This window comes from Hyaena hyaena, unplaced genomic scaffold (assembly GCF_003009895.1).
Source record: "Hyaena hyaena isolate Hyena2069 unplaced genomic scaffold, ASM300989v1 scaffold_1402, whole genome shotgun sequence".
NCBI classification, from domain to species: domain Eukaryota; kingdom Metazoa; phylum Chordata; class Mammalia; order Carnivora; family Hyaenidae; genus Hyaena; species Hyaena hyaena.
Genome location: NW_024082031.1, coordinates 75,362 through 101,571, shown reverse-complemented (window position 1 = coordinate 101,571; position 26,210 = coordinate 75,362). Strand labels below are relative to the sequence as shown.

Genomic DNA, 26,210 nt, shown 5'->3' with positions numbered 1-26,210 from the left:
ATATACTGCCCAGGGCCTGGCCCTTCCGGTGGTGTTTTGTGGAGAGTGTTACTTGCTCTCTGTTGTTGTGACTGTGGTCACTTTATCTCCCTACTCATAGTGATGTTTTGGACCCTCCACCAAGTATGCTTTGATTTGTTCACCAAACGTAGCCCTGGAAAAGAAAACGAAACAAACAAAGAAATAAACAAAAACAACAAAGCCCCCAAAACACCAGCTACAGCAAAGAATGGGGTGGTGGCATGGTTGATGGAAGAGTCATTATCCCATACAAAGAGTGATATGACAGGTGGGGGCTAGGGAGGGTGGGGAAAGAAAAGAAACCTGACCAGGCAGAGAAACTCTTGTGGTTTAATCCAGAGAGAGAGAAGGGAAAATAAAGAAGGAGGTATAGACAGGTATAAAGAGAATAGATTAAATATGTCTGCTTAAGCAAACCAACACCAGAAAAACCAGACTAGAGGAGGCAAGGAATAAGAAGGATGAAAGGAAGAGGAAAAAATATGTGTATAATAAGAATTGTTCAAGAATTAAGTGAGAAAATGCAAAACCTCTGGGTGCCTTGGAACCAGTGGTCTTGCTGGTCTGGAGGAGGGGCTGTCTGATTCATCAGGGTCAATTCTGTTCTGGTAGATACGCAGTTACCAGGCCTGAGGGTATGTGGTTTGGTGTAGGCAGGTCCCACCTCCATCCACTGTGGGCCTGTTGTCCATTCCCTGAAGCCCCACCTTGTTTGTGATGGGGAGAAAAATGGCGATACCCCATTCCCTCCTCCACGGATCCCGTGCCCCAGTCCACTCTGTTCTTGCTGTCCTCCCAGTGCCACGGGCATGAACTAGGCGGTTTGTCCCGCTCTGCCCAACTCCTGCACCCCTCTGGCTCTTGGCTGGGATTTAAAACACGCTGTCTTAAAAGATCCCAGTCTGTGTGTCCCAGGCAAGAGCCTTTCCCCACCATCTTACAGTGCAGTGCACCTGGTTTGTCCCACTCTGCTGACTCCCTGTGCCTTCCTGGTGCTGGCTGGGATTTAAACTCGCTGTCTAAAAGGGCCCTGCTCTGTACACCTCAGTTCCGGGGAAGTGCTGCTCCCTATCCTGATATATGGCCTCTGGCTGGCTGTTGCAGGCAGGTTCGCCTTTGAAAAGTCATATACCTTCTTCCCACAGCACTCTAGTGAGGGGATCACTTTCTCTCACTGAGGACTGCTCCTCTGAACTAGTTACTGAGCTGGGGGCTGGCTCTGTTCCCCACTGGTGTGCAAACAGGGCAGCTGGCCCCTGTCTAGAGAAAGCCCCAGTGTTAGAGATTGGCTCTTTCTCAGTCCCAGTCTGTGATTTTTCTCTTGTCCAGATAAAGTCCTACTCTTCCTCAGCCTCTCTTTCTCATCCTTTTAACTCTCCACAGAAGGGGATCCCTCTCACCCGTGCTTTTTTACACGGTCCTTTTTATCTCTCTTAGTTTGCAGTCACACACCTATGGCCCTCCAGGTTGTCCCCATGGATCCCTGAAGACGTCTTTGTCACTCTGCAGCCTGGACTTTTGGAATTCAAAGTCCTTTGGCCTCAGCACTGCTGTGTTTGAGGGACAAGGGAACTTTGGGTCCCCCTACTTCTCTCCCATGTTGAATCTCCTCCCAAATAAAGTTTTACTCGAGCCCCAAAGAACCAAGGTAGACTCTCACCCAGGACTCCACTCTTTATCTACTTTTATGTAAAATTCACTTAACCTGCTTGACCATAAAAAAGAGAAAGGAACTAGGAAAATCACAAGATTTAGTAGTAGAAATAATAATTACAGTGACTGATATAGTCTAGAGGCAGCACATTATTATTCAAATGGCTCTAGAAGCTGGCATGAAAAAAGAGTTAAGAATTGAAATTCAACTTATTGGATTCTAATATCACTGTCCTCCATTATGGTAGAAAAAGAAATGCAACTGAATATAGGAAGGAGAAAAATGAAATCAAGGTAAAAATTAAGAATTTTCGTTTTTTTTAATGTTTTATTTATTTTTGAGAGAGAGAGAAACAGCGTGAGAAGGGGGGGGGTCACAGAAAGAGGGAGACACAGAATCTGAAGACAGGCTCCAGGCTCTGAGCTGTGAGCACAGAGCCTGACGTGGGGCTTGAACCCATGAACTGTGAAATCATGACCTGAGCCGAAGTCAGACGCTCAACTGACTGAGCCACCCAGGTGCCCCAAAATGAAGAATTTTTAAAGGGTCACACTGAAGACATCAAAAATAAACTGAACCTTCCTATTCTTTTGTCATGAACACTTAACTCAAATTTAATACATAAAAATACATGTTTTTTATGTTTCAATTTTGTACATAGAAAATATGAATTATTTTAAGAATAATAAATATAATGAGAAATGTATGACTACAAAAAAACCCACACCATCATATGTCTCCAATAATTCTTCCCATGATAAGTCAACATGAAGATCTTATTGTAGAGCACGGTATATCTTCAGCATACATAACTTCCAAGGATCATCTGGGGAGTTGTTTAGCAACATTTTACTGTAAATAAAAGCAATTATCCATGAGGAACTTTAAATCTGGTTGTAATTGATGGGGGAGAAAAGGGATGTGCAGATGGAAAAACTACTTTTTTAGTATAACATTCTGATGTAACTAGTACTAAATAGTATGACCAATAGTGAAATATAAACAGCAAGAATAGTGGCATACAAAAAAAAAGACACCCAATTAAATCATCTGTATCTCTACTTAAACTTCTTTCTTAAGAGTAGGGCTTTACACACAGTGAGAGCTCAAGAATTATGTTGACTAACCTGAGTCTATGACCACAACACTTTCCTTCCTGTCACTACAAATGGATCACACCCCTCCCTCCTCTCTACTACATTGTCAGTTTTCTTAGACATACGTTCCTAAATTATTGTGGCCAATTTACAAACTTGCTATGATATCTCCCATCGTTTTTTTTTTTTTTAAGTTTATTTATTTATTTATTTAGAGAGAGAAAGCACAAGTTGTGGAGAGGAAGGGACAGGAGAGAGAAAGGGGACAGGAGCCACTTAGGTGCCCTGGTAGGTATAAGGTTCTTAAAAGATTTCAAGAGTGTGCTGTTCGTTTTTATCATAGAAAATTTTATAGATTTTATTTTAATCTGTCCTTAATGTTTTTAAAGTATGATAAGCATCATCCTTGCATATACTTATTGGTTATTTATTACTATGCAGCAATATTATCACAAGTTTAATGTCTTAAAACAACACACATTTACTTTCTCATGGTTTCTGTATGTTAGGAATATGTGAACAGCTAAGCTAGGTCCTCTCCTTCAATGTCTCTTAAAGCTTCAATCAAAGTATCAGGGCTGTGGTTTCATCTGAGACTTGACTGGGGAAGGATCTGCTTTTGGACTCATATGGCTTTTTGGCAAGATTCAGTTCCTTGCAGGCTGCTAGATTGAGGGCATTTTCATGTCTTGTGGCCCTTTTCAGATGTCAGCTTACAACATTGCAGCTTGTTTTTTCAAAGCTAGTAAAGAAGAGTCTTCTTCAAGATGAGCATTACAGTTTAAGCATTCTGTTTCTTGGTTAGAAGCAAGTTGCTGCTCCCATCTACACTCAGGGTGGAAATCATGAAAGGGCTTGAACACCAGGAAATGGGCAGGATGGGGGCCACTCTGAAGTCTGTCTGCCACAACTTATTTGCTATATCTTAATATTTGATGAATGTTTGTTTCTCTTATTCAGTAATTTTTGTTACTTGTTTATATGTAGTGATAACTTTTGGATTTTTAATCTTTCTAACCAGAGTCCATTGGCCGTGACATCCCCAAAATGCTTGAATTATTTAAAACTGGACATGAAATTAAGGTAGATGAAGAAAGGGAGAACTTTCTCAAGACCAAAATAGCAACAGTAAGTTACAATGGAAATTACTAAATTACCGTTTTTTATTGTTTAAGTGACTAATAATTTCATATATACAAGTCCTTCAAACTTATTCTTAACATCAGCATCAGGAATAGCATTAAATATACAGATAGATAATTTTTTATTCTTTTATTCTTTTGAGATTGAACTCATAAGTTTTAATAGTACTTGAAAATTCTTTCATGTGCCACTCAATGATAATTACTTATACTTTGTCTCATTTGAATATTTTATGTATGTATTTTTTTGCTTTCAAACATTCTAAGCTTATTGAGAGTAGGATTAGATCTTTTTTTTTTTTTTAAATTTTTTTAATGTTTTTAATTTATTTCTAGGAGAGAGAGAGAGAGAGAGAGACAGTGTGAGCAGGGGAGGGTCAGAGAGAGAGGGAGTCACAGACTGTGAAACAGGCTCCAGGCTCTGAGCTGGCAGTCAGCACAGAGCCCGACACGGGACTCAAACCCACAAACCGCGAGATCATGACCTAAGCGAAAGTCGGACGCTTAACCAACTAAGCCACCCAGGCACCCCAAGAGTAGGATTAGATCTTGTATATCCCTTGTGGGACATTGCATAATGCTGAGCCCATTGTGGATATTTAATACTACTTTAATGGAATTGAGTAATTTGCTTTATTTTTATGAATTGTTTTCATTATCCCTGCTTGTGTTTTAAAAACTGTGTGCCTACATATAGAAGACACTGGAACTCAATTTCCAAAGCTGTTTGTAGGACACTGGGGTTTTTGTTTTTGTTTTTGTTTTTCCTGGAAGGGAACACTACACAAGATTTCTTTTATTTTGAAGTAATTAAAGATTCATATGAAGTTTACTTATTTATTAAGATTTTTTTTTAAACATTTATTTATTTTTGAGAGACAGAGTGAGATAGAGCACCAGCAGGGGCAGGGCAGAGAGAGAGAGAGTGGGGACACAGAATCTGAAACAGGCTCCAGGCTCCTAGCTATCAGCACAGAGCCTGACGCAGGGCTTGAACTCATGGACCTTGAGATCATAACCTGAGCCAAAGTTGGACACTTAACCAACTGAGCCACCCAGGCACCCCTAGGATTCTATTGTAGATAATATCCAGTTTATAGGACTGTGTTTTTAGATATATAGTTATTTGCTCATATCTTTTCTCTAAGTTTATTTATATATTTTGAAAGAGAGAGAAAGAATGTGTGTGTGTGTGTATGTGTGTGAGTGAGTGAGTTGGGGAGAGGCAGAGAGAGAAGGGGAGAGAGAATCCGAGCCAAGCTCCACACTGACAGCACAGAAGCCCAATGCAGGGCTTGAACTAACGAAACATGAGATCATGACCTGAGCCAAAACTAATAGTTGGATTCTCAACTGAATGAGCCACCCAGGTGCCCTGCCAATATCTTCTTTTATGCTAAAGAATCTCAAAATATTTTTTTCCTGTTCAGTAACCATAGGAATAATAGTGATATTGATAATAAAATTTAAAAACTGCCTAGCAAGTGCCAGGCACTATTCTAAACACTCTTCATATATTCTTTTTTTTTAATCTTCAACACTATGAGAGGAAAAATTATCCCCATTTTATAGATGAAGGCATGGAAGCCCCAAGAAATCAAATAATTTTTCCCAAGTTCTCACAGCTAGGATAAGGTAGAAAAGATATTTGAACATTGGCAGTCTTTGCAAGAGTCCAGGCTTTTTATCTAGAAGCATCTTGTCTCATGCCTGGGATTATTTGAATAGCTGTTATTCCTCTTCCCATCCTGCTCTTAAGAGGAATTCTGCACTAGGGGATGCCTGAGTGGCTCAGTTAGTTAAATGTTGGACTCCTAATTTTGGCTTAGGTGATGATTTCACAGTTCATGAGATCGAGTCCAGCACTGGGCTTTGCACTGGCACTGTGCCTGCTTGGGATTTTCTCTCTCCCCCTTTCTCTTTCTCTCTCTGCCCCTCCCCTGCTTGCTTGCTCTCTCATTTTCTCTCTCAAAATAAAAAAACAAAACAAACTAAAAAAAAAGAGTAATCCTGCATTATAGCTAGTAGTCTTAGATAGTAGTCTAAGCTAATTAAGCTATGCCCACTAGATCATCAGAAGTAGAGAAAAGGCACTCAGCGTTTTATGGAAGAAAACTTGCTTTAGAAAGAGGGCAAAGCAGATTTAATATAACCAGGGATTGAGAAACCCCTCATTGCCATCATTACCATCAAAGCTTAGCACTAATTTGTGTGACATTGTGCTCTGCTAGAATCTGATGTTGCACTTTCCTTATTTCCAAAAGGCCCTTGTCAATGCTTCTTGTTTGTTTGGGATGACAACATTGTAATGTAAACAATAAAAAATGCCAAGTTTATGAAGATTTTCTAGAGCTGTAGAGAATTATGGTTTTTTTTGTTTTTTGTTTTTTTTTTAATGAGAGCATGAGCAGGGGAAGGTCAGAGAGAGAGAGAGAGGGAAATGCAGAATCTGAAGCAGGCTTCAGGCTCTGAACTAGCTGTCAGCACAGAGCCCAACGCGGGGCTCGAACCCATGAACTGTGAGTGAGATCATGACCTGAGCTGAAGTAGGATGCTTAACCGACTGAGCCACCCAGGTGCCCCAAGACTTAGGTTTGAATGCCTGTCTTACTACTTACAGGATGGCAGACTTTAAACAAGTTTCTTAATGTTGTTGTGTCTAGATTTCCTGACCTATAGAATTTATATAGCAATATTTATTTCACAATGTGGTTTTGAAGATTAAATAAAAATTTGAAATGGTAGCAGCAATTATTTTTCCTGTTTTGGTTGTACTTTTGGAGACTATTGGACATCTACAAGATTATTTCTTTCTATATGGATCCCTCCTTTTTCTTAAGGTTTTCACTATATTCAGTAGTGACTAGTTTATATGGATCTTGACTCAGTGTATGAGAAACCTTAGCATTCGTTCTTCTCAACAAATAACCATTGTGATTAAGTGATTACATGAGCTCCAGGTCAGGCTACTTGTATCGTTTAGAGATAGAAAGCTTTTTCTTAATGAAAAATTAATTTCTATGTTTAAAAATAATCTTTTTGAATATTATATAAATGTTATAGTATAGTAGGAGATTAAGAGAGTGGATTTTAAATTCATATTATCTGGATTCAAAATCCTAGTTCCAGATTAGAATCATGTTATCATGCTCCCTGAGCCTCAGTTTTCCCCCCATTTTCCATTTCTCCTAAATGCAGAAAAGTTATTAATAACACATACTTTCTAAAATAGGAAGGAGTAGTTGAGATAATGGCATAATAACTATAAAGTAGACTTCTATTTTTGGCTAACTTAGAGTAACAGGGACCTGATTTACTCTTTTACCTAAGACAATCACCATTACCTTGAATGCAAAACCAAGCAAAGAAAATGACATTCTAATATCATTCATGAACATAGATGTCAACATTATAAACTAAATTTTAGCCAGTAGGACTTAGCAATATATAAAAAGGATAACATGTCATCACCAAGAAGGGTTTATCCTAGGAATGATGACATTCAATGTTTGTCCATCTCAGTAGATACAGAGAAAGCATTTGACAGAATCCAACATTCATTCCTGATTAAAAAGTCTCAGCAAACTAGGAATAGAAGTTAATGTCCTCAACCTGATAAAGGGCATCTAAGAAAAACCAACAGCTGACATTATACTTAGTAGGGAAAGACTGAATACTCTTCCTCCTAAGATCAGGAGGAAGATAAGGATATCCACACTAAGTGCTTCTGTTCAGCATTGACCTAAGGATTTTAGGCAGTGTAGTCAGGCAAAAAAGAGGCATCTCATTGGAAAGGAAAAAGTAAATTAGTTATTATTCTCAGATGGTATCTAGCAACTAAAACAAAGAAGTACGTTAAGTGAGGTTGCAGAATACAAATATATAAAAATCAATTTTGCTTCTATATAACAGCGGCAATTAGAAATTAAATTTCAATAATAATATAGTTTATACTAATACCAAAAACTAGGAAATACTTAGGGATAAATCTGACCAAAGATATGAAAGATTCATACACTGCAAGTTTCAAAACATAGTTGAGGGAAATTAAAGAAGATCTAATAAATGATGAGGTATACTATGTTTATGGATCAGTAAAGCTAATATTGTTAAGATGTCAGGTCCCCAAAGTACTGTATAGATTCAGCACATTCTCCATCAAAATCCTATTTAGCCTTTTTTTTTTGTAGATACTGGGAAGCTGATCTAAAATGCATATGGAAATACAAAGGATCTTGAATAGCCAAAACAACTTTGACAAAGAGCAAAGTTAGCAGTCTACCTGATTTCAAGATTTATAAAGCTACAGTATTTAAGACAGCGTGATACTGACATCAAAAAAGACAAAATGATAATGGATTGAACAAGAGCCCCAAGAAACCAAAACAACATATATTTGGACACTTGACTTTAAACAAGTTGCAAAGCCATTTTTAATGGAGAAACATTAGTCTCCTTAAGAAACAGTACCTGAACAATGGGTATCTTTATACAGTAAAATGAATTTTGACCCATTACTTCATTCCATATATAATTAATTCAAATGTATCAAAGACCTAAATGTAAAGCCTAAAGCCATAAAATTTATGGAAGAAAAAGTTGAGTTAGGGAGTGGTTTTTTTAGATGTGACATGAAAAGCATGATCCACAAAAGAAATGGATAAGTTGCACTGTATAAAAACTAAGTGTTTGCTCTTTAAAAGACACTGTTAAGAGAATGAAAAGATAAATTACAGACTTGTATGAAATATTTACAAATCATCTAACTAATAAATCCACAATATATAAAAAGCTCCCAAAGCTCAATAATAAAACATTCAGTTTTAAAAATCAACAAAACAGGCGCCTGGGTGTCTCAGTCAGTTAAGCGTCCTACTCTTGATTTCTGCTCAGGTCATGATCTCACAGTTATAGGATTGAGCCCCGTGTAGTGCTGTCAGTGCGGAGTCTGCTTGGGATTCTCTCTCTCCCTCTCTCTCTGCCCCTCCTTCACTTGTACTCTCTCTCAAATAAATACATAAACATTTTAAAAAATAAAAATATAAAAATCAGGAAAAGATTTGAACCTTGTCAGGGTGTGACAAACATACAGCAAACAGATGACAAACACACTAAAAGATGCTCAACATTATTAGTTGTTATAGAAATACAAATTAAAACCACAATGAGATATCACTATACATCCATTGCAGTGATTAAAACGAACAAGACTTACCATAGCAAGTATTGGTAAGGGTATGGAGAGACTGGAACACTATACTACTGTGGTAGTCTGAAATGATACAACCTCTTTGGCAAACAGTTTGGCAGTTTGTTTGGCAGTTTAAGAAATTTAATAGCCACCTGCTAGATGATCCACTTTTAAATATTTACCCTGGACAAAATAAATGAAAACATATGTTCATACAAAGACTTTTTTTTTTAATGTTTATTCTAGAGAGAGACAGAGCATGAGCGGGGTAGCGGCAGAGAGAGAGAGGGAGACACAGAATCGGAAGCAGGCTCCAGGCTCCGAGCTGTCAGCACGGAGCCTGACACGGGGCTCGAACCCATAAACTGTGAGATTATGACCTGAGCCAAAGTCAGATGCTCAACTGACTAAGCCACCCAGGCGCCCCCATACAAAGACTTCTGAACAAATGCTTATAACAAATTTATTTGTAATAGCTAAAAACTGGAAACATTCCACATGTCCCTTAACAGGTGAATGTGCAAACAATCTTTGTTATATCTATATAATAGAATATTCTTTAGTAATAAAAAAATGATACATACTTTAACATGGATGAATTTAGAAAAGATTATACTGAGTGAAGGAAGCCAGACAAAAAGGAGTTCACACCGTATGATTTTATTTATATAAAATCCTGGCAAATGCGAATTTGTGTAGTGACAGAAAGCAGACCAGTAGTTTCTCTGAGCATTGCTGAATGGGGAGGGGTGGGAAGGAGGGATTAAAAAGGGGCACAAGGAATTTGGGGGATGATTGACATGTTTGTTATCCTGACTGATTATGTGTTCTTGAGTATGTACATATGTCAAAAGTTAATGGACACTTTAAGAACATGCAGCATATCCAATGGAATACTGTTTAGCAATAAAAAGAATTGAACTATGGATACGTGCTCTGATGTGGATGAATCACAAAAGCATTATGCTCGGTGAAAGAAATCAGACATAGAAACCACATACTATGTGATACCATTTATATGAAAAGATGAAAAGTAGATGAGTGGGCAGGGACAGGAGCAGTTAAATAGGCATTAACAGTCATGTTCATGAGGGTGATATTGGGGTGATGAAGATGTTTTATAAACTGATTTATGGTGATTGTTGCACAACTTGATGAGCTTACTAAAAAATCATTGGAAATGTAAATTTAAAAATGGTGAATAATATGATATGCAAAATATAACTCAATTAGGTGAATAAAAATATGCAGTATGTCAAATATACCTCATATAGTTACTTAAAAAGGAATAAAAATTTACATGAATTTTATTATAATTTTCAGAGATAAATTTTAAGCAAAGTAATGTATCTTTCTTAAAAGTTTGAGATTTCCGTGAGTGACGTTGGAAATACAGTTGGAAATTTTGAAGATGTGAGGGTTTTTGTTCATTTTTGCCCCCCGTGTGATATGAGGACTAGATTTAGAGGGAGTATGCAGATGAAAGAGCACTGACAGCATCACATGCCTATTAGAGTTCCTCATTCTGGTATCTAGAAGGAAGAAAGGTGTCTAGAGCAGGGGTTGTCCCCTATAGCCCATGGGACAAATTCAGTTGTGGACTGTTTTTGTACAGCCTGTGACTAAGAATGCTCCTTACAACTTCAAGAGGTTGTAAAAAATAAAACAGAGAATTTGCTACAGAGATTATTATGTGGCCCACAAAGCCTGAAATATTTAAATTCTGTATCTTTAGAAAAAGGTTTGCTGATCCTTAATCTAGAAAAATGTTTTTTGGGAGAGTGAAATGTATTACTTTTGTGTTTCTATTTGCCTGTAGAGGAGAGATTATCTTACTTTAGTTAAATCATTTTGATATCCCTTGTTACAATTCTCAAAGGGTCTATACTGCCACATTGCTTCAAGATCCAGTTCTAGTATTGATGGAATATGAAATTGATCTTGATTAGTTTAAGCTGGTTTTCCTTCTGTATTAAAGTGTTAAGTATAATCAGTTGAATGATCTTTCTTATTTATCTGACTTGAATATTAGTATCATGGGTATTAGAACTCAATTACTACTGCCTTTGTATATCAAAACTGTAGAAGTGCTCTTATATCCAGCTAATACCTAACACTTGTCAGCAATGTTACTACAGGTAAATTAGTTTCTTTCCTAATCTTTCCTACCATTTGTACCTATAATTTGCATATTCATGAAATTGGTTATGACTGCATGCTATCAGATCAAATGCTCATATCAGTGAAATTGCCTTTTAAATGATATGTTGAACATCATGCAAGAACAACAGGTTATCATTGAAATATTTTGTTTTTCAGTCATATTACTATCATATTGTGTGTACTTTTCTCATAGTGTGAAGAATATGTTGGTTGGGATAAAAGTAAGCTGCTAAGTGATAAAATTTAAGGGAAAGATTTCAAAGCATAAAACTAAAAATAAAGATTCATGGGAGAAAAAACACATTTCTTTAACTGAGCCCTAACTGTTTTTAGAATTATGGTTCTTTCCACAAAAAAGAAATGAAACTAAGGTAGATTCTTTAAAATGTTGAGACATAATTATATACCTCACTAGTGTATATATTCTAAATAGCAGTGGTTTAGTATCAGATTAATTAACTTCTAAATTTAGATAATTTTAAAAAGATTTATATGAGTTTATAATATAGAAAAGCAATATAATAGTCATGATTCTGTTGTCTGGACTCTGTCAACTCTGTTGGCATTTAAAGATTTTCAAAATAATATATACACTTCATTAAATTTAATACAGTTTACAAAAAGGAAACACCAAAGCACCTCTCCGTGCGATGTTTTCTTCTAGAATTTTATTAATAGTTTTTTGTTGAGGTACCTGTCTGGCTCAATTGGAAGACCATGCAATTCTTGATCTTTGGGGTCATGAGTTTGAGCTTGGGTGTAGAGATGTTGGGTGTAGAGATTAACAAATAAATAAACTTAAAAGAATATCTTTTTGTCATTCTAGAAATGTTAAGGTATAGCATAAACACCCTTAGAAAAATTTACTTACATACAAGATATTATGTCACACACACTGTTCCATAGCTTTCTTTTCCACTTAAAATAGCATGGATATCTTCAAAGATGCAAAGAGATCTGCTATGTTTTTTTTAATGTTGTGTAGAATTGTATTCCCTTGCTTGCATGTATAGTAATCAGTTCCCTATCAATGGACCTTTAGATTATTCCCAATTTTTTTCTCTTACAAATTAATACTTTACTGACATTCCTACAAATATATATTTCTGGTTTTTTCCAAGTATACCCATAAGTTAAATTTCTAGAAATAGAATGTATATTCAAAAATTTATTATAGGTATTGCCAAATTACCCTCTAAAATGTTAACACTGATCTATAATTCATCCAATGGTGTGTTATGGTGCCTCACACATTCACCAGCATTAGATATTATTAAATGTAATCACTTTATCGGTTTTGTTAGGTGATATATTACTATATATCATGTGTATGTGAGTATGTGTATACTTTTAACAGCTTAAAAATTCCAAGGTAAACATTACCATTGTTTTCTTCTTTGGTTATAGTTTTCTTCTGTTCTACTTCTTAAAGATTCTGAGTTTCCTCATGTACCCTCCCCTCCCCATTCTTGCTCTGTTTTTCTCACTTTTCTAGGCCTGCTCTGATTCTCTACCACTCTTTTTTTCTGTGCGGGCTCCTATGACTCCTTTTGATGTGGATCCTGTCTGACTCACCTCACCTCACTTGCTTTGCTACTAGTACCTACTAAATGAAATTGACAAGACCTATAGTCATTGAATGTTGATTCCTTGTAAAATTGAAGTGTGTTTACAAACACTGAGATTCCTTGACATTTGCTAATTACTGAAAATAAGATCTTTTCTATTCAGTGTTTGGGACTGATTTTTCCGACCCATGAGTAACTAGAGATTTTCACTGTTTCCTATATAAAAAAAAAATCCCCATTTATTGATTTTTTCTTAGAGAAACAGAGAACTCTATTCTCTGAATAGGAAAAATTAATAGTTTATTTATAACCTAATTGAATAAATAAAAACAAAAAACAACCAATTTAATGTATAAATTTTATTTAACAAATATTAAGTACTGACTCTGTGCCAGACACAATGTGATACAAAAAAGAATAAGACCTTTTTTCTTATAGACACCTAGTAGTGAGATAAATATGGAAACAAATTATAGGAAAGTGTGATAAGTGTAATAATGGAAATACATATAAAATATGAAGGAGTTGCATTTTATAAAAAAAAAAAGCAGTGATTTATGTGATCATGTCACAGAGTAGTTCAAGAATGCCTTCTATGAGGAGTTTGAAAATATACACCAGGTAAATAAAGGATCATTTTTCATATTTTAAAATAATACTCAAAATGACAAGTGGACTCCTATATATCCCTATTGGTTCAGCTGTTTTAAGGGACCAAATAACAGTGACTTAACCACTATAGAAACTTAACTTTTCTCCCAAGTTTGAGCTAGTTAGTAGGCAGCTTAGGGTTGTTCTGCCCCAGAGTCATCCAGGGGTCAAGGTTCTTTACCTTCCCACGCCCTAGCCTCCAACCCTTGTTTGTTTGTTTTCCATTTCCTAACATTTTTTATTCTGTGTGGTTGAATATTGCCAATACCATGTATAGCCTTTGTGAAGGAGGTGGAGAGCAAGCATCTTTCTTTCAAGCATGTGAACCAGTGACCTTATCAGTTCTGTTCCAATACCATGCTTCAGAGCTTACTCACATGGCTTTAGCCAGAGCTCTGTGCTAGCTGAGTGCTCCTGTGTCTAGAAAAAAATTTATTTAAAAAAAGACTGGCTGGATTTGGGAAATAATTACGGTTTTGGCACAACCAAGGAGGAGCCAAGAAACCTAAAAGAATAAGAAAATGAAAGGAACTTTTGTTCATTTTGTTTATTGCTGTATCCCCAGTTCTTAAAATAGTACCTGGCAAATCATAGGTGCTCAATAAGTAATTGTGGAATGAATGAATGTACAAATGTATGAATAATAAAAGCTACTGCCAATTGAAGATCAGTTGGAAATAATTCAAAGCCATTTTAAATGTATATATAGTGAGTCAGTGTCTTTTATAAGAATTTGACTGATTTTGCACCCAACTTTTCAAACAATCTTAATGGAATAATATTGAAAGTAAAAATTTTAATTCCTCGAATTTCTCAGAATGAGAGTCAGAGTTAAGAGTCCTCTATTTATACAAATGCTTAGCCTAGTGTATATTTTGACATTACACAACAAAATTAAACTGTGTCCAGATATTAAAGCATAAACCTGCCAGAATAAAGACTTTGAAGTAATTTTCAAAGGGCGCCTATTAGTATTTTATAATGTACCACAAATCCATTTTTTGTTAGCTATGAGGCTTTCAGAACATGCCTTATTTTCCCTCTGGAAAACAGTGTGGAGGTTCCTCAGGAAACTAACAATAGAACTCCCTTATGACCCAGCAATAGCACTGCTAGGAATTTACCCAAGGGATACAGAAATGCTGAGGCATAGGAGCACATGTACCCCAATGTTCATAGCAGCACTCTCCACAATAGCTAAAACATGGAAAGAGCCTAAGTGTCCATCAACAGATGAATGGATCAAGAAGATGTGGTTTATCTATACCATGGAATACTACATGGCAATGAGAAACAATGAAATCTGGCCATGTGTAGCAACATGGATGGACCTTGAGGGTGTTATGCTGAGCTAAATAAGTCAGGCAGAGAAGGACAAATATCATATGTTTGCACGTATAGGAGGATTAGGAGGAACTTGACGGAGGAACAAGGGGGAGAAGAAGGGCGGAAATGGTGGGGGAAAGGGAGAGAGGCAAACCAGGAGAGACTCTTGAATGCTGACAAAAACTGAGGACTGATGGATGTGGGGGGGAGGGGGGATGGGCATGGAGGAGGGCACTTTGGGGATGAGCACTGAGTGTTATGTAGAAACTAATTTGACAATAAACTATTTGTAAAAAAAAAAAAAAAAAAAAGAACATGCCTTATTTTTTTCTCACTGATAGATTTCTTGTGTGATGCAACATACTTGGCCTCTAGCCTACTTTTTCCGGAACATTTCTAAATGTAATTATAGAACAGCTGCCTTGTTGATTGGCTGTCTTGTTATTTTCCTTTATTTCTTACTGTTTTCCCTTATTTTAAGGTAGAAGTTCTTTCTAATTTTCTGTTAATATTGGATTTTGCATTTTACAAAGATACATAGAATACTTTTATATTTATCAAATACTAAAATATTCTCTGTCTCCTTTCACTTTGGTTAATGTTGACTGCCTTACATATTTCAAAAACAAGTGTTAATGTTGTAGTTGCTAAGAATGGTGCAGATCAAGGGACGGAACTTTTTATTAAGAAGAAATTACTAGAGCTATAAAATATGGCACATTAAGACTTGTAGTAGGAAGCATTTATCCAGAAGAGAGGACATGTATTATAGTTTAAAGGAAAATTTACAATTACTTACCTGGTGTATTTAACCTGTCATACTATTCAATATCGTAATGAATTATATGCCTTTCATGGCCTATTATATATACTCCTAAAAGAGCCTATAAAATCAGACCCATGTTTCTCTATATATGTTTTCAAGTAGCAACTAAGCTAACTTTTATGTCTGAATCCAGTTTATTAGTATCTTACATATGTAAATGTACTCATTATATTTCATTTGTTTTAGGCTTTGATTTTCAAATCAATTCTAGTTGAAAAATCTTTTGTGATTAACAAAGTTGGATAAAGTTTAAGGATAAAGACATAGATCTGCATTGTAATGCACACTGGATCTTTTAAAGGGTGCACTGTGCTGTGACTCTGTTTAGTTTCAGATAATTTGTTTTTGTCGTTTTGGTTTCTTTATTAAGTATTTTGCTGTCAGCACAGCAACTTATCAGAATTTTCCAAACTTTATAAAATGTATTTGGCCTTAAAGAATGGTTAGTGAAGACCTGCTATGTATTTTCAGTTAACTTTTTCTGTTTTAACTTTTCAAAGGTACATAAAGTGAGGATTTTAAAAAATTTATTAATTTTAGAGAGAGAGTGAGCATGCTAGTGAGGAAGAGGAGCAGAGGAGAGAGAGAGGGAGAGTGAAAGAGAGAATCCCAAGGGTTCATGCTCAGGGTGGAGCCCAACACAGGGCTGGATCCCATGATCCTGGGATCATGACCTGAGCTGAAATCAAGAGTCGGATGCTCAACTGACTGAGCCATCCAGGCACCCCTAAAGTAAGGATTTTTTTAAAAAATGTTTATTATGTGAAAGAGAGAGCATGGCCTGGGAAGGGGCAGAGAGAGAAAGAAAGAGAGAGGGAGAATCCCAAACAAGCTTTGTGCTGTCAGCCCAGATCCCAGCACAGGGCTTGATCTCGTGAACTGTGAGAATATGACCTGGGCTGAAATCCAGAGTTGGATGCCTAACTGACTGAGCCACCCAGGCTCCTTTAAAGTGAGGATTTTTAAAATGACTTTTCAGTGGCACTTGGGTTGCTCAGTTGGTTGAGCATCTGACTTCGGCTTAGGTCATGATCTCGCTCTTCCTGAGTTCAAACCCCACTTCAGGCTCTGTGCTGACAGCTCAGAGCCTGGAGCCTGCTTCAGATTCTGTGTCTCCCTCTCTCTCTGCCCCTCCCCTGCTCATGCTCTGTCCCTCTCTGTCTCTCAAAAATAAATAAATGTTAAAAATAAGTGATTTTTCATTACAATATTTTCTGAAGAACCACAATATCAGGAATCTTGATGTTTATCTTCATTTTATCTTAGAACACTGTGGACTCCTTGGGTTCATTGCACTTTAGAAAAGGAAATCTGCAAGACAGTTAAACCATATTCATTACATTTCTGGTAAGAAAGTAAAGAAATTAAATACCATACATTTTCTTGATATTTATTGCTTTATAAATCCTTACTTCTAGTTAAGCACTTATTTGTAAATGTCCCCAATGTCTGCATATTTTTCTTCAGTTTTTTACTTTGAAAAATTTTAAATGAATGGAAAAGTTGAAAGCATAGTACGATGAACAGCTATATACTATATTCTCATCACTTAAATTCAGTTTTGCTGAATTTGCTTAGAAAAAGAATAAAAGTAGTTTGCTTAGAGAAAGTAGTAGATATCGTTTTATTTTCTGAAACACATAAAATTAAGTTGCAGACACCATAACACTTCACCCCTAAATATTTTCTCATGCAGAGCCTAACTATAGAACATTCTCATATGTGTATATGTTTTCCAAAGTAGTTTTTTAAAAAAAACTTATTTTAATGTTTATTTAGTTTTGAGAGAGAGAAAGAGGGAGGGAGAGAGACAGAGACAGAGTACAAGCAGGGGAGGGGCAGAGAGAGAGGGAGACACAGAATCAGAAGCAGACTCCACTCTCTGAGCCATCAGCACAGAGCCGGATGTGGGGCTTGAACCCACAAACAGTGAGATCATGACCTGAGATGAAGTGGGATGCTTAACTGACTAAGCCACACTGGTATCCCCAAAGTAGTTTTATTTTTTAATATGGCTTTTACAATTTATTTATTGGTATTTTTTCAGTTTACAATTTATTGATTTGTTGTTTTTCTTTATCCTGTTATACTGAGATTTTTGCTTTTGTTGGCTTTTTAATTTTCTAAGGTTTGTATGAGATTTGAGGTTTTATTCTTTTTAATAAAGAAAGAGTTTAAATCTGAATTTGCCTCTAATTATATGTTTTGATATTTAGGACTTTTTTTTGTCATTTAAAAAAAAATGTGTCATGGTACTTTTTAATCTTATTTGGCAGAGTATTTTAAAATTTGGAATTTTTTTTGGCTTGTTTAACTTTTTGTTATATTCTAGTTTGACTGCCTTATTGTTGAAGAATGCAGTTTGTAGTTTGTAGTTTCTACTTTAAAAAATTAAAAAAAAATTTTTTTAATGTTAATTTATTTTTGAAGGAGAGAGGGAGACAGAGCGTGGTGGGGTGGGGGAGAGGTAGAGAGAGACGGAGACATAGAATCTGAAGCAGGCTCCAGTCTCTGAGCTGTCAGCACAGAGCCTGACGCAGGGCTTGAACCCACGACCTCTGCGATCATAACCTGAGCCAAAGTCGGACACTCAACCGACTGAGCCACCCGGGCGCCCCTGTAGTTTCTACTTTTTAAAAATTTCTTGAACTTTCACTGTGGCCTATGGTATAACATTAATATTATTTTTTTCAAGTATACCAATGATACTTGAAAATAGCATGTATTGTGAGCCTTCCAGGTAAAGATAGTGGATTGAACACCACAGTGATAACTGATTAGAAAATGCCAAATCTCCGTCAGCAATGGAGAAAGCCAAAAAATTAGTACAGTCTAAATTTCAGGATCTTTAAAAAGGCTCGAGATCTGGACCTAGATACTTCTGGAACTAGGTGTTAGTGATGTGTCTGGAAACGGGGAAGAAACTTCTGAAATAAGGAGGATTCATTGAAAACTATTGAAGATATTCTCACATATTTCATCACACTGAGTAACTGCCCTTTCCCATGCTGGCAGATGGTTGGAAAGATTAAAAGAGAGAGTTTTTAACCTGGGGGAGATCAGGAGTTAAAATTGAAAATGGAGATTAAGTAAATCTGTGTATACCGAATGCTGAGAAATTCTTCCCTCATCCCCTGCCCTGCTCTCCCTTGACTTGGCTTTCAGAACTCTGGCAGGAGATGAGATGGGGCTTGGTTCAATATAATAGTAATAATAATAATAACAACAGTATTGGTAGTACTAGTAGTAAGATTTGTTTTCAGGTTCCCCTTTCCCTTCTTTCTTCCATACGCTCTCTTATTTTCTTTTAATGTCTCTTTGAAGTTTTTCTTTTCTATTTTCTTCCTCCCTCTCTTTTTGCTTTTCTTTTCTTACCTCATTTCCACTCTTTCCTCCCTCTTTGACTGTCCACCTACATGCTGAGAAGATGAAAATATAATTAAATTTATGGGAAAATTAGTAAGAATTAGTGGGAAATGAATACCACAGAATAGTTTTTCAGTGACATGCAAGTTAATTAACTTTGATTGCATAAGATATCTAATTAAAAAATGTCTGGTAGATGCTGCCTGAGTTAATAATGCTATATCTTTAACAAATTATTTATTTAAAAATATTTTTAATATAAAAATTTGTTTTCTAAAGATGTTTAAGTGTTTTCCTATAATCTTATATTACTAATTTGTTTCATTATAAACTTTTTAATGGGGCGTCTGGGTTGGTTGAGCATCCGACTTTGGCTCATGTCATAATCTCACGGTTCATGGGTTCGAGCCCTGCGTCGGGCTCTGTGCTGACAGCTTAGAGCCTGGAACCTGTCTTCAGATTCTGTGTTTCCCTCTTTCTCTGACCCTCCCCTGCTCATGCTGTCTCTCTCTTTCTCTCTCTCAAAAATAAATAAAACATGAAAAAAAATTTTTTTTAAAAAACATTTGATGGACTCAGAATTATTACTAACTTCAATTTAGTGACATCAGCAAGTTTATTACAAAACACTGGTTCCTCCTTTGAGTGAATCGAGTCCTACTTTTTTCTTATTTATTTTCTTATAGGACAAGATCCCACTAGTATCAAGTAAAAAAAAAACAAGTAAAAAAAGAGTATTCCAAAGCAACTATATACTTTGAAAAATATGTATGTCATTTGTTCTCTTCCTGTTTAGAAACTATTACTATTTCTATCCTTTTAATGTAATTAACATATAATTAGAACATAAAACCTTGAATAATTTGGAATGAGGAAGACTTCTAAAAACTTCACTAAATATGATTGAAATTTGGAAGAATATCTTTAAAGTATACATTATGTAATAGACTGGATTTGACATGCACAATTGTCATAGCATTAAAGAAAAACAGCCGTAGGGGCCCCTGGGTGGCTCAGTCAGTTAAAAGTCTAACTCTGGCTCAGGTCATGTTCTCACAGCATGAATTCAAGCCCCACATCAGACTCTGTGCTGATAGCTCTGTGCTGAGCCTTCTTCAGATTCTGTGTCTCCCTCACTTTCTGTTCCTCCGCAGCTCACACTCTGTCTCTGTCTCTGTCTCTGTCTGTCTCAAAAATAAACATTAAAACAATTTTTTAAGTAATAACAAAAACAGCTATAGCCCTTTTACAATCACATAAATAACCAGATTTTGAAGACTTGTAAATGATAATGGTATCAGCAGATAAAACCTATGCTCATTTTCTAAAAGAAAAAAAAAAAAACAGGGAAAGACAGCTCAGATTTATATTTACACCAAATCTTGCCAAGACCTGATTTAACTGGTGTTTCTTGCTCAGATTTAAAAAATACTTGAATCTTTGACACACTTAATATAAAGGCAACAACTTTGATGTGCTTTTTTCCCCCCTTTTTAAGGTTGTGGACATGGTTCATTCATAGGCATATATCACTATGCTTTGCTTATGTAATAGTGAATTGTTTTGTGGCAAGAATATTGTTAACCTGGCAGCTGATAAAAGCTGAAGTATATTATAACAAAAATAAACAAGTTTAGGGCAAGGGAATGTAAACATAGTAAAATCTTGTGTTGAAATCAGAGCCTCCAGTTTTAGCGAACATGTTACAGCAGGAAAAGTGAATATGGTGAAGTTCAGTTAAACAGCAAGATGTGGATAATATAGTATGTGGAAATTGAAGGGTTATTTTTATAGCAGTGAGGCCCATAAGTTGAGAAAGTGGCAAGCTAAGAATATTGCTTAAATCGGTTGGATATAAGCAATAGTTGGATAAAAGGTGGTAGCCCATTGGCTCATAGCTCAATGCCACTCCCTTTCCTCCTTTTCCTCCATTCCTTCCAGTTGATAATTAACTTCTCTTTTGTTACATTGTTTTTGGTATACTACAGTGTGCTGTGTCATAGATAAGGGAATTAAAATGAGAAGAAAACAAAGTATAGAATGTAAAAGACAAATTCTTTGTTTGTTAGTTTTCATTAAAAGTGAAGGAAGTAGATTGGCAATAGATCTTAAATTGCCAAGCGAATGGGGCTAAGAAAGGAAAGAGAAACTAGTTATCCGGAAACCAATGTGTGCCTGCATTCTGCTCCATCCTTTATTGTGAGAGATGCATATTTAACTGGGATGAATAATCCTTGTAGTATTTTACATTACATCCTTTGGATGGATATTTATCAGTGTTCTTATTGGTAGGAGTATTAAAACTTGTTTGTTATCATTTCCAGTTTTCTTACCTATACTGTCATGAAATTAGATGATAATTTCCTAGAATTTTTGGGAATTGAAAGTGTGAGTTTCACCTTCTACCAGATATAACTTGTAGCATAAGAAAAACCATACCATTTGAGAGAAACAGCTGACTTTTCTCTTTAATTCATTGCATTAACACAATAGTGTAGTGATCACTGATTAAAAGAATAATATACTGAAAAATATGTGTGTTTTACATATAAAAGAGGAGTAAAACAACTTGGTTTTCTTTGTTAATCCATTTGTTAATAAGTAGTTGTCAGTATATTGCACACACAGCTTTCTTTTGTTAACTTTATTTCATTAAAATTTTTTTTAATGTTTATTTATTTTTGAGAGAGAGAGACAGAGAGAGACAGAGCACAAGCAGGGGAGGGACAGAGAGAGAGGGAGACACAGTCTGAAGCAGGCTGATAGCACAGACCCTGACGCGAGGCTTGAACTCACAAACGACGAGATCATGCCTGAGCCGGAGCTAGACACTTAATCAACTGAGCCACCCAGGTGCCCCTGTTAACTTTATTTCAAAAGCCAGTGATAAGTTTGATAGCTTTTACTGAATTCTGTCTTTATCCAAATGTTGGGAGAGGAAATTGAATGGATCTGAAAGCTAATTCCTTGTGAGTTTCATTAGTGTTACTTTCAAACAAATAACATTCAACAATATAGCATTTGCAGTAAATAATATAACACCAATAAGACCTTATTGTGAATTATTAAATATATTAAATAGAAACACAAAGGGATATGTGGCTGGCTCAGTTGGTGGAGCATCTGACTCTTGATTTCAGGGTCATGAATTCAAGCCCCACATTCAGTGTGGAGTCTCATTAAAAAAAAAAAAAAACAAATTAAGCATTTTCTAAGTAGCTTTATTATAAGCAATGATGAAAATTGCTTTTGCCTGGGAGCGTCCTCCTTCCCCCATTTAGATTTTGACAAAGATAGGAATTTGTTAAAGTGATATGAAGCATAATTCATATCACAACTTGCCTTTGCATGAATATGTGTATATTTGGAGAGAAATCATGTATTCTAATACAGGAGTTGGCAAACAGTGGCTCTTTGGTCTGTTTTTGTACTACTTGTGAGCTTAGAATGGTCCTTTGAAAAAGGGGTGTAAAAAAAAAAAAGGAATATGCAGCAAAAATCATATGTGGCCTTAAAAGCCTGAAATATTTACCATCTGGTTCTTAGCAGAAAAAGTTTGCCAACCCTAAAATATAAATACATAATGCATAAGCTTGAAGTTTTGGTTCCAGGTGAAATGATGTAATCACATGATAACCTGTCTCTTGCACTGAATGCAACTATTTTAAAACCTGAAAAAAATTTTAATGTTTTTTATTTATTTCTGAGAGAGAGAGACAGCGACAGCGTGAGCAGGGGAGGGTCAGAGAGAGAGGGAGATACAGAATCTGAAACAGGCTCCAGGCTCTGAGCTAGCCGTCAGCACAGAGCCCCATGTGGGCTCGAACCCACGAACCATGTGATCATGACCTGAGCCGAAGTCGGACGCTTAACCGAGTGAGCCACCCAGGTGCCCCAGGGAAGACCAGAATTTGAAGTACCACCACTCACTACTGGTGTGAGTTTGCCATGTTTCCCCTGTGTTGTCACATGACTGGATCTCAACATAGTCTGAAACTGGGAAGTGGACATTGGTGCAGGCAGAGAGAGCTTCAGGAGAAGCTCAGGCTTGAGAAATAGGTAATGCATCCTAATGGGGACAGTTGGCACAGAAGAGGAATTTGAGAAAAGGGAACCTTCCCTTCTGTCTGGAGGATCTGTGGTCACAAGAGGATAGGGTACACTGTCTTTGCTTCTTTTCTCTTTCTGTCCTGTCACTTGGCCCCCAATGCAGGAACAGTTACAGAGAGTAAATAGCAAAGTGGGGTAAATAAAGCCCCAGCTTTCTGGGCAGAGTTCCAAAAGGAGAGCCTCAGGGAACCAGAAAGTACTGGGAAGATCAGTCTGGGAAAGGGCTCTCATAAAAATTGTTTATGAACTACTGGAGATGAAACTAATAGAAATGACAGAGGAAAGAACTTGAAAATAGACCATAGGAACTGTCCAATCTGAGAAAGACAAAAGATTGGAGAAAAAGAGAAAGCCTTAGAGTCCTAGAGGCCGATAACAAAGATCTAGCTTTCATAGTATTGGTGTCCCCAAAGGAAGAAGTATCATGCAGAAAATTACTTAAATAATGACAAAATTACAGACAAATTTTCACACTTTGCTGGTAGAAATACAAAGTGGTATAGACACTCTATAAAACAATTTGGTAGTATCTTATAAAGCTAGACATATATTGTACAGCCCAGCAGTTTTCTGGGGTTTTACCCCCATAAAGTTGAAACATTTAAAGTAAAATCAAAACTTATGTTCACACAAATATATGAAATGATGTTTATAGGATCTGTATTGATAATCATCAAAAGCTGGGAAAAACTCGTTTCTCCTTCTATATGTGACTGGATTAACAAAAACCTGTGTGGTATATCATACAGTGGACTAGTCAGTCATAAAAAGGGTGCCAACTGTTAATGAAACAACCTAAATGAGTCTCAGAAGGTTACTGTCTATAACCCAAGTGAAAGTAGTCTCGAAAGATTTTATACTGACACCAAAAGCACAGGGAACAAAAGAGATAAATTGGACTTCATCAAAATTTAAAAGTTTTGTACATCTAAGGACAATATCAGCAGAGTGAGAAGGTAGTCAACTGAATGGCAGAAAATACCTGCAAATCATATATATATATATGCATATATATATATATGGTAAGAGACTTATATCTAGAATACATGAAGAACTCTTATACAGTAGTCCCCCCTTGTCTGTGGTTTATCTTTCCACAGTTTCAGTTCCCTATGGTCAACTGCAGTCTGGAGGCAGATGGTCCCCCTGATGCACTGTCAGGAGGTCATTGGCAGCCTAACACTACATCACAATGCCTACGTCACCCCCCCCCTCACTTCACCTTATCATGTAGGCATCTTATCATCACCTATCATCACAAGGGTGAGCATAGTACAGTAACATATTTTGAGAGAGAGAGAGACCACATCCACATAACTTTTATTATAGAATATTATTATAATTGTTCTATTTTATTATGTTCATCTGTTGCTGTGCTTAATTTATAAGTTAAACTTTATCATAGATATGCATGTATAGGAGAAAACATAGTATAGAAGTTTAGTACTGTCTGCAGTTTGAGTTATCCACTGGGGGTCTTGGTTACCATGGATAAGGGAGGGGATCACTGTAACTCAATAATAAAATGATAAATAATTCAAAAAATGAGCAAACGATCTGAATACACATATCTCTAAATAAGATATACAAATGTCCAATAAAGACATGAAAAAATGCTCAGCATTATTAGCCGATAGGAAAATGCAAATTAAAACCAAAGTGAGATACTGCTTCATACCAGTTGGGATAGCTGTTATCAAAAAATCCCTAGAAATAAGGTTTGGCAAGGATACAGAGAAATTGGGACCTTTGTGCATTGCTGGTGGGGATATAAAATGGTGCAGTTGCCATGGAGAATGACAATTCCTCCAAAAATTAAACATAGAATTACCATAGATTCATAGATTCTACTTACATATATCCAAAAGAATTGAAAGCAGGGACTCAGGTGTATGTACAGCTGTGTTCATCGGAGCATTGTTCAAATAGCCAAAAAGTGGAAGCAACCCAAGTGTCCATGACAGATGAATGGCTAAACAAAATGTAGATTCAGGCACACTTTAGAGAGATTGCAGGTTCAGTTCCAGAACCACCACAATAAAGTGGAATATTGCAGTCAAGTGAATCAAATGAATTTTTTGGTTTCTCTCTGCATATGAAATTTATATTTATACCATACTGTGGTCTGTTAAAGTTTGAAATAGCATTATGTCTAAAAGAATAATTAAAAAATACTTGATTGCTAAAAAGTTATAACCATCATTTGAGCTTTCAGTGAGTTGTAATCTTTTTGTTGATATCAAGATATCCTGCCTTGATGCTGATGGCTGCTGACTGATCAGGGCAGTGATTGCCAAAGGTTGAGGTGGCTGTGGCAGTTTCTTAAAACAAGTCAACAGTGCAGTTTCCTGCATCGATTGACTCCATAACAAATACAGTAATGGAAAAGTTTGAAATATTGTGAGAATTAACCAAAATGTGACAGAAGCATGAATTGAGCAAATGCTGTTGGAAAAATGGTGCCAATAAGCTTGTTTGACATAGGGTTGCCACAAACTTTCAAAAGTAGTGTCTGTAAAGTACAATAAAGTAAAGCTTAAGAAAACGAAGTATGTCTGTATGTACAGTGGAATATTCAGTCTTAAAAAGGAAGGAAATTCTGACACATGCTATGTGTAACATGTACGAACTTGACATTATGCTAAATGAAGTAAACCAGTTGACAAAGGATACTCTATGATCCCACTTTTTTGAGGTACCAAGAGCTGTCCTATTCATAGAGACAGACCATAGAATGGTGGTTGCCAGGAGCTGGGGAAGGGGAGATTGGGAAAGTAGTGTTTTTTTTTTTTTTTTAATTTTTTAACTTTTATTTAATTTTGAGAGACAGAANCTGCATAGAGGGAATTTTCTGTGTCCCAAAGTACAGATTCCAAACCAACTCAGTTTCTCCTACTTAACTTTAGAGTGGGCCCATTTTTTAAAAAAAATGTCTATTTATTTACTTTGAGAGAAAGTGAGAGCATGCACAGGTTGAATGGGGCAGAGAAAGACAGAGAGAGAGAGAGAGAGAGAGAATCCCAAGCAGGCTCCACACCACCAGCACAGAGCCCAATGTGGGGCTCAATCCCATGATTTGCAAGATCATGACCTGA

At 36.3% G+C, this 26,210-nt stretch overlaps 1 protein-coding gene across 2 annotated transcripts in view; it reads left to right on the top strand.

Annotated features, from left to right (window-relative positions):
• LOC120225428 (39S ribosomal protein L1, mitochondrial-like) overlaps positions 1–26,210 on the top strand; it is a 140,365-nt gene that overhangs the window by 92,095 nt on the left and 22,060 nt on the right. The window contains exons 11-12 of one of the 2 annotated variants that reach the window (XM_039223631.1): positions 3,794–3,900; positions 16,906–16,986. In XM_039223631.1, the coding sequence (XP_039079562.1) occupies positions 3,794–3,900; positions 16,906–16,965 (167 nt within the window). In that variant the 3' untranslated portion in view covers positions 16,966–16,986. The remainder of the gene's footprint in view (positions 1–3,793; positions 3,901–16,905; positions 16,987–26,210) is intronic. The other variant, XM_039223630.1, reaches the window with a different exon arrangement.